The sequence below is a fragment of the Aulonocara stuartgranti genome, assembly GCF_965226115.1.
Source record: "Aulonocara stuartgranti genome assembly, chromosome: 16".
Lineage (NCBI taxonomy): Eukaryota > Metazoa > Chordata > Actinopteri > Cichliformes > Cichlidae > Aulonocara > Aulonocara stuartgranti.
Window position 1 is genome coordinate 32,094,537 of NC_138952.1, and position 14,838 is coordinate 32,109,374.

Here is a 14,838-nt window from a genome sequence, read left to right on the forward strand (position 1 = left end):
CCAAAATATTGCCTTACACCAGCGCTAGTTGCAGAGAAAGTCAAATGGATCTGAAACAGCGCATGAAAAACATCATTTTGGTCAAGGCTGGATGTTAGCTGTTGCTACAAACACTATATCAGGTATCTTTGAAATAAATGAACATATATGGAAAGTCTACTAGAAGCATAGCTAAAACTCACGAGTAGAGAGGAAATCTGACACCTCTGAAGCAATAAAAAAGATAGGTGTGGGAGACTAGTGGGTAAATATTGACGCCTACGAGCTCTTACTCAGTTTTTATGGCCTCTGCTGGCAATTATTAATCACCTACTTAAAAAAAAGTAAAAGTTATGCATGCATCGCATGTGCAGTCACTAATGTCTAAGGTTGGCTTTTTTCTTGGTGATATCGTTGCACCGCTTTTACCCAAGTTAGAGAAAATATAACGTTTTTGTATGGTTTGTTCCTGCTGGTTTACCTCACTGTCAACCTAATAAAATGAATGATGTTTCTGCTTTATGACTGCAAAAGATACAGGAAACATATTCATGTGATGAACATGTGATGCTTTGGAACAAGAGGAAGATAAGAGTAAGACTGCAGTTTGATAATATAGTTTTCCAGTAATGATTTTGCAGTTATTAATAACTATATATTTAGTATATATTTGTAAATGTGCTCATGCTCAATTTGATGTATTGAGCTCAAAGTCTCAGTTTGCTAGTGACTAAAAATTAATGACATGGACAACAAAATTCACTACAATCATAATAAACCAGTGTTTAAAACGAATAGTTTTTAGTGCAAATATTGAAACAACTGTACCCAAATACAGCCCATTAGACAGTAGACAAAGTATTAAAAGCACCTTGTAGTTTAAGCACATTTAAGTAATTAAGTAAATCTGTTGATGCTGTATCAGGACTTTAAACTAAAGGGCTCATCTTCAGGTCTTTGTTCGCTTCTGTCGCTGGTTTTCAGAGATGCTCGCTGCTCACATTGCGTTGTGTGTCATCTGTATCTTGTGATGCTCATTCTGTCACGTGAAGAAAATCCATCTGAACTTGATTTCTGGAGGGGAAAAAAGTCTTTTGATTCCAGTTTGATTCCTAGAAATTTTGAAAAGATTCTTATAATTTCAATCATCTTTAAATTAGGAAACTGTTCTCGCAGAATGAAATCAGTTCAAAAATAATGCAGCTTTCTGGGAAAAGTTAGCAATAGTTGTAAAACTGTAAAATGTTCATTTATGCATGCAGTAAATCACATGCTGTGCATCTGATTTCCCATAAATCTCTCCTTTTGTTTTATAGACCTCTTGTGATAATGTGTTCGTGAGCCGCTTGGCCCTGTTTACAAATGAGACCTCACAGAGACACACTGAGTGTATTGAGTGTTGTCTACATGCAACATGTCTATTGACTGGTCCTGATTGCTGCAATGGCCTCCATCAATCAGCTGATCCCTCGAACGAGGATATAACAGGAGTGTCTTATCTGTTTTTTCTTACCTAGCTTGAAATCTGCCTGTTGTGTGATGATGCTTAGCGTCTTGCTTGCGGCAGCATCACAGGTCCTTGATCATGTGGGGGCTTTGAGCTGAGTTTAGGCTGGCTATGTTTTCCTCTGTAGTTATTAGATGATAGATGTCTGTGTTCTTCCCTGGGGATGAGCTCCGCTTTAAACATGGGATCCCTTTTTTTTCTTTCTTTTTCCTTTTTTTTGCACTCTCACTTTCCCTCTGTGGTGAGGAAAAGCCCATAGGTTTCCAAATAAGGTCTGGGTGAGTGCTGGCAGTATTAATAGAATAAGACTGCCGCTGGGGAAAATTTCTATTGACCTGTTGAAAGACTTTATGTGATCCGTGCTGTTTCTATGGCAGTGTGGGGGGCGGGATGCTACAAGGGCTCCGTGGAGATCCATGAGCAGCTTTAGCTGGCTGGTTAGCTTCAAGTAAATCATAATTAGAGTGACGTTAACCAGCTACGCCACAGGTAGCAAGAGCCCACCTTTTAAATGTCAAATTTCAAACAGCAACACGCGTTTCCTAGCAAGAGTGTTGGGAAACATACAGATCTCGACACCCTACTGTAGCAGTGAGGCTTCAGCTATCAAGGGTTTCATGCTACACGGCAATTGTTCGTACAGCTAATAAGTACTCACTCCACTGTAAATTCAGACACATTTGTTATGCAAACGAGACCCTCTCAGGCTCACAAACATAATGGTTGCTATGAAATGCTTTCGATCCAGCTGTCAAATACACCCGTATTCACTTGTGTGATGTCAGGGTCTTTGAAAAACTTTCAGGTTTAAGGTTTTGTAGCACAAAATTTGTATTATTATTATTTTTGCATGCAGTAATATTAGTTGAAGAAGGATAATAATTTGAATGCAAAATTTGATACTTTAGTCTTGTACAACCTGTTTCCAAGAAAGGTTTGGATAAAAAAAAAAAAAAAGACTTTTTCAACTGGATCATAAAATCCGTTCAGTTCTTCGTTCATTTTTTTTCATTCAGCTTTTCTGTAAAGGTTTTAGGAACATCTAAACATGTTCATATGCATGCACTGAGTAAAGTTTATCGATGTAATTCACTGTAACAGTTTGAGTATTTATGATAAAGGATCAGCAGAAAAAGCTGAAAGACCAGTAGCTGGAACATGATGGGAAACAAACCTTTGTGGGCAGGAGGACTTCTCAACTCTTGACTTTATCTAAAAAGTCATTAGTCTTCTTTGGTTTGGTCCAGTTCATCTAAACAGTGTTTCAGTTAGACAAGAAGCAGAAATGGCAAAGAGCAACCTTTTCTAAATTCAGCACCTTTCATGTCTCATGCCTCATTTTCTTTTTTTTGTTGTTGGCTGTGGGTCACTTCCAGGTTTGCCTTCCGCCAGCCACTCCTCCTTATGAGTCTGGTTGTTTTTCCCTTTTTTTTTCTTTTGCATGGAGACCTGCTGAGGGGTTTTTGACTTGATAAAGACGTGCTGTGTTTGTTCCGGTAACACTGAGGCCTGTGGTGTTAATGTGATTCAGCTGGCTGATTCAACCCATTAAATAACTCTGAGAAAAGAATGGCCCACTGGCTGTGGCTTGCTGCTGGCTGCCAGTCCCAGGACTCACTGTATGCCTGCAACTGAATGGAAACAATGTCTTTTAGCACTGGTGCTTTGGGCACACGGCAACTTGCGAAGCTGTTTGATAGGTGGAAACTTGGACAGAGTCAATGAAACCCGGAGACGCCTTTTTTCCTGTAAATTAAAAAAAATAAAATAAAATAAATCGAGTTTTCTTAAGGCCTAGATGTGGAAACGTGCCTCAGAACGGGGTTTCCCACAGATGAACAGCTCTCTCTCCTGTTCTACTAACTGTTGGATGCTAGGAACATAACTGGACAGTGTGTCACTACAGTAAGCCTGCATTAAATGCAGCGGCTCAGTAATCAGTTTTCTCTGTAAACCTTACTTTATTTCTGAGTCATTACTCATTACTTGTTTTAGCTTTAGTAGAGATTTAATATACTGCTTTATGATCCTGTTCACAAAGGGATCATAAAACACATGTGTCAGTGTTTGTGTAAGCGTAAGCTGAAAGCCTGGTTAGAGGATGGATGTTGTATCTTAATAATGCAAATAGCCATATTGAAGAGGTTCGGTTTTACTTTCATCTAATGTCAAATTTCCTTTCATCTTGTGACTTAGCAGCAATGGCAAACGATCTGAAGTCTTTATCCTGCATGATCAAAAGCCCAGTTAGTCATTTCCATGACTAACAATTAATACTTTTTGTGTTTTGTTTTTAAGTCAGGGTACAGAAAGCTAGCAGTAAACCAGGTGCCTTAAAAATGTCTGGGTATTCTCAGGACGATGTTACATGTTAAACGTTAGATAAACTTTTATAGACTCGGCTTATGCAAATTTTATCTGAACAGAGGCAGTTAACACGGTTAACAAGCGTTAACCGTGTTAACTCTTTCTCGTGGTCTTCGACACTGAGCGCAGATCTGGGTTTAAAACCACCAATTAGTTTTTGTACGTTTTTGCCGTTTATGATGGCAGCTTTGGAAAGTGTTGTTTTTGTCCCTGTGTTAGTGCAGTGCCACTGATAAACACATTGATTATCTCTGCCTCATCACATGCAAACATTCACACTGGGATCATGTGAGTTGGCCTCTGTTGAATCTTCTAATCAGAAACAAGACAGCGCCTTGTCGGGGTTTTAGGTGGATAATCTGATGGAAGCTGTGTCAAAGTCAAAAAAGCAGGTTGTGACACCTCAGTCCTGCCTAAGGAGAAGGAAGTGCATCAGTGGAGCTCGTGGAAACAAAGAGTGCCTTTGCTCTTAGAGGGAAAACAAAGGCACATGTGGAAAATATACACCGCTTTCTACCTTTTTCAAGTCGTTTATGTCACTTTTGCATATGTAAAGTGTAAATATCCTTACTTTGCATTTTCATTTAGCCTCTAAAAAAGAAACACTTAATATTCGTGTAAAATGTTTGCCTTTAACTACATATTTGAGATCATACTTACTAAAAGTTTTGATCAGCTATGTATTTCCATAGTTCACTTTCTCATTATCGCAACTCACCATTCTACCCCTCTGCAGCTTTTTATTAGCACTATAACTATATTTGACTATATTTGGTCAATAAAAAGTCAGAAAATAGTCGACAGCTTATCCACTGACTTCTTAAATGTCTTCTTTGTTTGTACATCTGTCGCTCCTGCCTTGAGGGAATTTCTTCTGGAGCTGATACAGCATTCACTTGGATTCAAAGAACTGATAAAAAAATTGTGATATTCCAAGGCCAAGGTCACTATAACCTCATGAGGCCATTTTTGGTCATAAGTTAAGAATTTTTACTAAGAAGTTTATAGTTTATTGGATTTATTGGATTCTCAGAATCATATCCCAGCTGGCACAGGGCGAGCGGCAGGGTACACCTACACCCTGGACAGGTCTTCAGTCACAGGGCTAACACAGAGAGACAGCGGGACTCTCATTCACACAATTCGGCCAATTTAGAATCACCAGTTGACTCAACCCCACTAGTTGCATGTCTTTGGACTGTGGGGGGAGGAAGTCACGGGGAGAATATGTAAACTCCACACAGAAAGATGGTGGACTCAAACCCCGGACCTTCTCGCTGTGACGTCTTACTAATCACCACCCCACTCTGAAAATAGCCCAAACTAATATTCTGACGACTGTGCAATCATTTGCACACCAAATACAGTTTCTTAATGTGATTTAAAAAGAAAAGATTCCACTTAAATACTAACAATTTTCTTCCATGAAAGCAAACATAAGAAATATAGCAATAGCAAATTAATCTGTAGGGTGAATGATTGTATGAGTGTAAAAGTCCTTTTCCAGACATTACTTGCAGAATTAATACTCTTAAGTACTGTAACATATTTTCCCTTCATTTTTCTTTTTAGCTTGTGTGGATCACACCTCTCCATCTGCTAGTGCTGTTTCCGTTGCTTATTTAAGAACTCTGTGCCAGGTGCAGTTTTGCATAATATTAATAACACCTGCATGCACACTGAGTTAGGAATCCCGCCGAGTTTAGCACTGTGCCTCCTTCTGTTTTTGGCCGTCATATGTTAGCAAGTCTTGTACAGCGAGTAGAACAAGCAGTTTCAGACGCGCGACTCACGAGTGACACAAAGGTGCAATGAAGAAACACTGCTTTCATATCGCGGCACCAAAGTTTCACCCAGACCTGAGGAGATGAAGTAGCACGCACGTGTATTCTCTGTATTTTGTTTGAGTCATTTTGTGTTTCGCTCCTCCAAAAGACATTTCCTCTATACTGGGAGGTTACTTTTGACCTCACTTGTCTGTATTGTATAGCTCACTCTAAGTGAGCTGCACCTACTGGGACTCAAATGAATCATTATATTATAGTGTAAGAAAAAATATCTACTTATGTTCTTGATTGATTGGCCAAGAGTCAGTTTTCAGTAACGTTGTAGGGAGAAAGGGAAATGACAAGCAACAGTAGGAGCGTTTCATCCCTGGCTCACATGGAAACCCTGTTCTCACTCCCACCTTCTTCCACAGATAGTGTCCAACGTGCTGATCTTTTCCTGCACCAACATCGTGGGCGTGTGCACCCATTACCCTGCTGAGGGTTCCCAGAGGCAAGCCTTTCAGGAGACCAGGGAATGCATCCAGGCTCGCCTCCACTCCCAGAGGGAAAATCAGCAGCAGGTGAGAGAGAGAGAAAGCTCTGGTGACAAAAGAAAAGTTTGTTTGATTAAATCAAGCAAACTTTTTATTAAAGAAATGCTTCACATATAATAATGTCATCCCACCCATGATGTGCTTCAAAATTATGTCAAACACCACAAAGTTTTACAGTGAGTACACATTTATATCGCTATATCGAACAATCAACAGTAGACAGGAACTGTGTTCACAGGGATGGTCGTAATATTAACAGGTTCAAAGTCAAGTTATGATACTGTGATTATTTCTTGTCTTAAAATATCGCTTTTGCCCTTGTTTACCTTCTCCCTGTAGTGGTGTCCTATGCCCACTAGAAGATTACGTTAATGCACTTAGAAGCTTTTTGCCAGCCGCCATTAAACAACAATGCAAACAATTAAACAAGAAGCGTGTGGTGCAAAGAGATTAGGCGATACTGTGCAAACATGAGACGCATGCGTAGCCAAAGACTGATATAGAACTGATGGTTATTGGAAAAAAGAAGAAAGAAAAGGAAATGAGCTCCAGGGTGAGAGAGAATCTTTAGTGAAGAAGTATTATTGTCACCTTAATAATTTAGCATGACATTTTTATACAGTACAGACTATTCATTTATAATTTTAAATTAAATTTGTTCAGGTTGAAACTCGTCTTGCAGCTCATTTTCTCACGTCATTCACCTGCAATCCAACAATGAAGGAATTAAAACTGCTTATTGTTTTGTTTTGGTATAGGTTTTTATTATTTTTTACCTGACATTCAAGTAAAAATATGCAGCTCATCTTTTCATGCATTTCAAAATGTCATGACCTGATAACGTCTGTAATTCAGCTGTTGAGAGTATGGCCCGTATTTTTTCGCCATAGCAGCAAAGAAAGAGGTCATGCTGTCTTTGGCATTTTGAAGGTTATACTGTATTATTATTATTATTATTATTTTTGAACAATGGGAACAAAATGTCCAGATTTTATATTGCAAGTTAATCAGCACAACCACAAATGACCTTGGGACAAATATTCTCAGTTCGCACTAAGGAAGTGACAAGTTTTGAAGCTTCTCACGGCCCTCTCTAAATGACTTTGAGCTCGCACTGGCAAATTGGAATCAACGTTAAATTATCGGCGTTTCCTTCTTTACTTATTCAGATTGAGTCTCCCGTAATGTGGCTACAATCCTCATCTATTAACACGCTCACTTGACCTTTGAACTTACGGCTCCTTCTCTTTCCTGCAGGAACGTCTGCTGCTCTCAGTGCTTCCTCGCCATGTTGCCATGGAGATGAAAGCTGACATAAACGCCAAGCAGGAAGACATGATGTTTCACAAGATCTACATCCAAAAGCACGACAACGTCAGGTAACGATCAGGGGCTGATCAGTCACGGGGAGGAGCTGGTCTGGCATTTTTAGAGCACTTCTCCCAGTCTGACTGAGCACTCAGAGAGCTTCAGAATACACTGTTACAAACAATGCATTTTCTCAACAGTCTCCACAAAAACAATGCATGTTTGCCCCGTGAGGCCCAATTCATATTTCATTAGTGTTTAATGTATTTATGTTTTGTTTCAGACAGTATTTTGGTGATTGAAACTGGACTTTGAAAGCCTTCAAATGCTGCTATTAACCTACTGATTATTGGTAAACAATCTGAACTTACAAAATTAGCAACATGTAGACTTTCTGCTGTCGATTATTGATTACTGTGAAATCACAACACATTTCTTTGATGAACTGACTGAACTAAAGTATCTCAACACAACTGAGAACACAGACTTGCCAGATCTGAGCTTATTATTGTAGTTTCGCAGCCTGTGAGTGAACCTACAACATCTGCTGTCCATGCTCAATAGCTCGGGACGTTTTTACACCCTCACACCTTTTATGTGGGGGAGGTAGAGGTGCTGGGAGCAGCTAATATGTACAATTAACATATAATCTACACACTGTTAAACACACGTAAGGAAGTTGCAGCAGAAGTGCTGAATAAATGACGTTTAATCCAAGTTAATCCTGAACGGTGCTGCCTACTCACAGACGATGGCAGAAGAGGTAGGGGGAAGTGCAGACGCTGCCATGGCAACGAGCTGTATGCTGTTTTGACAGAATATTTTTCACCTGCTTCTACGTACGAGATCCATGCATCCATCCGTGATCCAGGGCCATCAAACTCATTTTACTTCACAGATCACACACAGCCCAGTTTGATGACTGATGCAGTCAGCGAGGCATTAATTGATTCACAAGACCCAGGAAGACACACACGTACTCGTGTGTTGTTGTTTTTTTTGTCTGTTATTGTGAAGAATATTCAACATGTTAGTATTGTTTCATGTAGCACCATAAGACCAAAACAGCTGTGAGACCAACAGTTACTACTGTGACCATTTTTATACCGATACTGATTAAGCTTACCTGCTTCTCTTAGAAATTTTACAGCATTTAACGCCCTCTGTCTTTTAGACTGGTGGCTGAACTGGAGTTGGAGTGAAGGGTTTGGCCGTCTCAGCCTTAAACCACAGAGCTTTACTAACCAGATGGATGTCTGCATCATTTTTGTTACACAGAAATGATGCACTTGATGTGGATTTAATATCTGGAACTCTGATCGTGTTTGTCAGATCCCAAATCTTTCTCTTTATGTCTTTTTCAGTCCCACTTTGTAACAGTTCTAGCCTGTTCTTAACACACAGTTTGTTTGACTTATTTTTTATGTGGCTTTGCTCTATTAGCTGTGAACACTGTGTAAACTGTGTAGGACAATGGAAACTGATGTTAGGTTTGGCACCACCTCGTGGAGTAAGAAAAGACTACATCCATTTGTGTCAGTGTACCCACATTGCAGGGATGGAGCCTGCATGTGTCATCAGTTAAACTTCAGAGCTCTGCACTCATTTTGGGGACAAAAATCAGGTATCCATAATTTATCACAAAGCATCAGTTCCAAATCCGGTCTGATGGTCACGGTTGCAGTTAGATAAGCTGTGCTTATGGTGAGGGTAAAGAAATAAATGCACATCTGTACAATGCCATCTGAGATGACGGAAACAAGACTCTTTCTTCTTCTGTGTGCATGTGTGTGTGTCTGCTGGTGTGGTAACAGCAGCCCGAGTTTTGTTCCCTGTAGCTGTTGCAGTCAGGTGGCAGCCCAAACCTCCATAAATAATAAGTGTTATTGAAGTGCTTTATCACTTTGATGTGTCCCCGTGAGACTTCATGGGTTGGAGCATCAGGTCGCGTACTTGTGTTCTTGTACACAAAAGTTCTTTTCATCGCTGCTAATGCGATCGTCATTGAGAATCATCTTTTTTATGGTGCGGATTGTTTTTGGAGCAAGGGCAAAGATTAAAGAAAGAAAGAAAGAAAGAAAGAAAGAAAGAAAGAAAGAAAGAAAGAAAGAAAGAAAGAAGAAGAAGATGTGCATGTGACAGAAGTTACTTAGGCTAGTCTGCATTTGAATGAGCGTATTGTCTAATTGCTAATTAAACATCAGGATAGTCACGATCATTTACCGTAGATACAGTAGAAACAGCTAATGCTTTAACCTCCTAAGACCCGAACTCTTCCAGAGCATGCATTTTTAATTTCTCTTTGATATTTGGGCATATTGGGGCCCGATGAATGTAAAAACAAAGAATTACCAGATTTTTTTTTACCTTATATAAGAGCCACATATGAGGATATTCGTTTAAAATTTTGATAGAACAGAGGCAGTATAATGCTCTTGTAAGTGGATATCAGGCCCTTGTAGAGCAAAATTGAGTATTTTGGTCTAAATAACCCAAAAAGTGAAGTCCACATATGTGGACGCCAGGTCCTAGGAGGTTAAGCTAATGCTGCATCCTTAGACTCATGCTTACCTGTGAAGAAGTTAGCGTTTATGTAATTATAAATCTACAACACTGGATTCCAAAAGCAGGAGAAGAATGAAGACAGAGCTTTGATGTCCTGTTTTCATGCGACTCACTGGGGAGTATGCTGCACATTAGCAACCGCTAAGCTTGGCTAACTTCTCTCCGCGGTCATGAGTGTAAATTTACTGTCGAGCTAACCGAGTGTGACCTGGCCTGTTCGGGGAGCGGGCAGTGGTTTGCTGGTAATTGGGGCTCTGCTGAGCGGCCGAGTAACAACAGGAAGAGAAGTGACAGCTCCCACTGCTACCACTAAAGAGCAAGGGGGGAAACAGTTGGAGGCAGTGAGGTGGAGAGGAAGTCACTTTGGGTTTGGAGCTTATTGCTGCTGTAGAATAGCATTAGGGTCTGCAGTATTTCTACCCATCCCTCCGTCGTGAGAATTCAGACGCAAAGGGTAGCGGTTCAGTTAATGGACTGTGAAAGACATATAATTACATCCGTAGGTCCGACACATTTCTACCATTTCAGCCTGAACCGCAGCTACCTAACTAAAGGTAGCGTGTGGGGAAAACATGCCTACAGGTTCGACTAATTTCAAGCAGCGGCGCCTCCAGCTCGGCCTCACTAAACACAATTAGCAGATGGAAGACGTGCAGAGTCGGGCCTTGTGGCGGTGCCGCTGGCTGCTGCGCTACACTGCAGGGCTGCTCGTAAGCTTTATAGGGAAGCTGATAAAAAGATTTCAGGACTGTGAGGCTAAAGTCAGGCGGTCTTCATCAGCAAATTGTAATGTCCAAAGTCCAGAAGCAAGAACAGGCAAGTTAATTTTTTATTTATTGTCACAAAATAGTGAAGAATAAACCACTAAAAATAATAAACCAAATTTATTGGTTTATTATTTTTACATTCACAATTCTAATAGGGACAAAAACAGTCAAACTGAGCAAGTAAGTACACTCCTACATTTATCTTTCAGTTAGTCTCAGGTTTTCCAGATTAGGTGTCAATGATTAGAACATATTTAGGGAGGAACCTTTCCGACTCTATGACATCAACGATTTGCTATTAAATTGCAGATTGTCATCATGTATGAACCTATAGTGCTCTCTCAGCCCCAGAGGGGAAAAAAAACAGATGCTTATGAATCTGACAAAGGATTTGAAGACATTTATTATGCTCTATGGAAAGTTATCTACAAGTTGTGCAGATGTTGAAAGGAAATTTTCCAAGATTTCCGCAGCAAACTCTGAAAGTTTGATTCAAAAACAAGTCTGTAAAACAATCTGCATATCTGCAATATCTACAAAACCTAAGATTTACTAACATATAAGAAAATAAATCATTATCTTTTTGCAACCATCTAGAAATATCAGTGTGTGCATGTGTGTATGCTGCCACAGGACTAAGCAGCTCGGCTGATTTCAGCAGGCCTTTATTAGTTGTTTTCCAATGCAAGTCTTTTATTGTTTTGGGTCCGCAGCTGTTCTTTGCTGTCTCTGTTTCCCCTTTCACATTTAAAATAATATTTAGTATGGTTGATTGTACCGACTTTCAACAAATAGTACATTCACTGCTGGAGGTAGAACAGCTTAGGAGCAATTGCCTCACCCTCACTGGCTGGAGGAACTTCAGTCATGGTGGCCATTATGTTACCTGAAACTTTTTCTTTTTTCCACTGTGTTCTTGATGGGAGAGTACAGGTGTCGTGTTGCTGCCACTGAAGTAAAATAATATCCTCCGGCTTTTAGCAACCAGGCCAAAATATGCACTGACTGAGGGATTATGTAAGAGGGCTCTGGGGTAAATCTTACAATAATAACAACAATAATGTTAATTGCACGGCAGTAAAACAAGGAAAACCAGCATTACAATGTGTGTTACGCCAGCACTTAATACACATAATACAATACAAATGTACAAGTACAAGTCTCAATGTTTCCAGCCTGCTAAGATATCCCCAGACAGAATAGTGTAACTGGATCTACTCTGATGGGACACTTATGTGTCAGTCTGAGGATAAAAACATGGAAAGAATATGGAATAATTAGAGGAACTGACCTTATGTTTGTTTTACGTATTCTAATTGACTTAAACAGAAGAATTACAACTGAACAGAGGTTTTGGTTATGCTGCTGGGGCCATGCCTGACCGGATAATACGTCTTTAGTGAATAGGCAGCAACATACATGTATGCAGCAAACAACAGGAAACACATTTGATGTTCACAGTCTTTATACAAAAAGACTTTAATAATGTTCAATAATGAAAACGTGTATGGTTTGCAGAAAAAAGGAATAAAAGGAAAAACAGGAAATTAAGAAAACTGTGGTGGAGAAATTGGAAAAAAAAGGAAGAGACAAAAGCAGAGAAGCAATGATGGCAGAGACTGGAGGAGCTGTTTGTTCTATCCCAAATCTTATAAATTTCCACCATGAAATCACATCATGCATTCAAATCCTGTCTTTAAATAGTTACTGCAGACATTTCAGCATTAATGTCTGCGCTTGCACCAAACACTTTATAAGTACTGTTTTAGTTTCCCCAATAATAAACAAGGGGAAAATATTCTCTTTACAGTGTGCAGTTATGACTGAGTGATTTTTACCACTCTGGGCATGTGGCACATGCAGAACGTATTGTTTCTATGAAGCCTGCACAGCTTATTTCTTATTTATGACCAGGTAAGCTATGCACATAATTAGTTAAATATTTGTTTTAGGCGAGGGATGCAAATCAAGCAGTAAATCAAGAGCTTGTGACTGTTGAGCTTTGGGTAGTGACCACGAGACTGAGGATGCAAGCGGCAGAAATTAGCTTTCTCTGAAGGGTTGCTGGCCCCTCCCTTAGAAAGAGGGTGAGATGATCAGTCATTCAAGAGGGGCTCAGAGTAGAGCCGATACTCCTCCACATCGAAAGGAGCCAGTTGAGGCGGTTCAGGCAGCTGACAGGATGCCTCCAGGGCGCCTCCTAGGTGAGGTGTTCCAGGCAGACCCAGGACATGCAGGAGAAATATCTCTCGGCTGGCCTCGGGAATGTCTTGGTGTTCCCCCGGACAAGCTGGAGGAGGTGGCTAGGGAGAGAGAGATTCTTTGCTTAGGCTGCTGCCCCCACGACCTGGCCCTGGATGCTTTTTGAGGATACTGTAAATTTATCTTTGGTTTTTAAATTGTGCAATCAGTCTGATCTGTTGTCCTCAGTTACCACTGCAACAATCCCCGATTGTGTTCGGAATAACCGTAAAAACATTCACTGATCTGAAACCAAAGTCTCTGATTCTTCTTCTAAAGAACTTCCTCTCATAATTTTTTCCCCACGTCTGTGTAGTCCTTATAATCCAGCGTTGTTTACTATTTCCTAATATGTAAAACTTTGTCCTCTTCGAGACCGTAGCATCTAGTGCATGATCTGCTTTTTAATCATTGTCACAAAACTAAAGATCGGTAAGAGTTCACGTTGAACTTTAAGGAGCCAGTCATCACCCACAGCAAAGATTAAGTGGTACTTAGGGCACTGTCTCTTGTGCATACTTATTCTCCCCTTTGTTGTTTTGTATGTTACCACCCACTGTTCCATCTCATGCTATATCCGGAAGAGGCCTTGCTCTCTGCGCCTCTGGGTCACTGGGGTGGGGAGGGATTGACAAGATCTGTACATTGTAAACAGATTAAGTACTTTAGAAAAAAAACTATTTGCATTACTAAACAAATAAATCATCATCTGTCATGATGTGCAGTGTGGCAGGCAGGCAGGAGCGGTGGACCCAAAATGCAGGACTCAGACACGGAAGTAAAACTTAAAGCGCAGCTGTATTGCTGGGAAAAACCTCACCAAAAAGACAAACAAAACTCTGGACAGAGGAACTAAGGACTAAAACACTGGAACAGAAATACTAAACCGGAGCAGGAGACAAAAAGCACAGCAGGTAGAGGGTGAAGCTCAGGCAGACACACCGTATAAATACACACACCAGGTAATCAGGAAATGGCACAGAGGAGGGGATGCAGCTGGAACTAATGGGCATAACGAGACAAACCTAGAACGGGAAACTCACACTCACCAACTCGGGGACAGAACACAGAGGAAAGACACAGGTAGGGATGATCGGAACAACTAAACACACGACTCAAACCCTAAGAACAAATACAAAACAGAATAAACTAGAAAAGAATAATAGTAAACACAAAGCGCTGGGTTACCGACCCAGGACCACGACATCATCAGGGAGTTTTCTTTAATCACATCGGTCATTTCAATTACGTTCTGTATTCTTCTGCCTTTCTTGTGAAACACATAAAACCCCACATTTTCAGGATAGTTCATATATTTTTTGAATAAATAATAAATATTCTCAGTCCTAAAAAAATTGTGATACTATTATTACTAGTGATGTACTAGATACAACTAATTTAAATCCAGGCTTACATTTTTGGCCCATCGGCTACTTTTTTGGATTGTGTGAGTCTTTTCTTTTTTACTCGTAAAGGTCTGTGTCCCACTGGACAGCTTTGTTTATTTATAACTAAAGAGGGTAAAGCAGTTCTGCTTCCCTTTACTTATCTTTGACGAACATGATGAAACAGGCAATAGTCAGTCTGTTAAGTGAGTGCCATAAGAAACCCAGTATACAGTTTTATTTGCAGACGGTGAGAGAACCCAGTGCCATGTTAAATGACTTCATAGACCACTACACTGAGAAGCAATAGGTTTTCCAGATAATATTCCATTTGGGTTTCTTTTCTACTAATTGTTAAATGTAAGTATATAACATTTACACCCAAAAGCTAGCCAA

At 40.1% G+C, this 14,838-nt stretch overlaps 1 protein-coding gene across 2 annotated transcripts in view; it reads left to right on the forward strand.

The window, feature by feature from the left end:
- The window catches only part of adcy5 (adenylate cyclase 5), a 97,080-nt gene that overhangs the window by 40,635 nt on the left and 41,607 nt on the right, over positions 1 to 14,838 (forward strand). For both annotated transcript variants that reach the window (XM_082507339.1, XM_082507340.1), the window contains exons 2-3: positions 6,054 to 6,203; positions 7,434 to 7,555. In XM_082507339.1, coding sequence (XP_082363465.1) covers positions 6,054 to 6,203; positions 7,434 to 7,555 — 272 coding nt within the window. The remainder of the gene's footprint in view (positions 1 to 6,053; positions 6,204 to 7,433; positions 7,556 to 14,838) is intronic.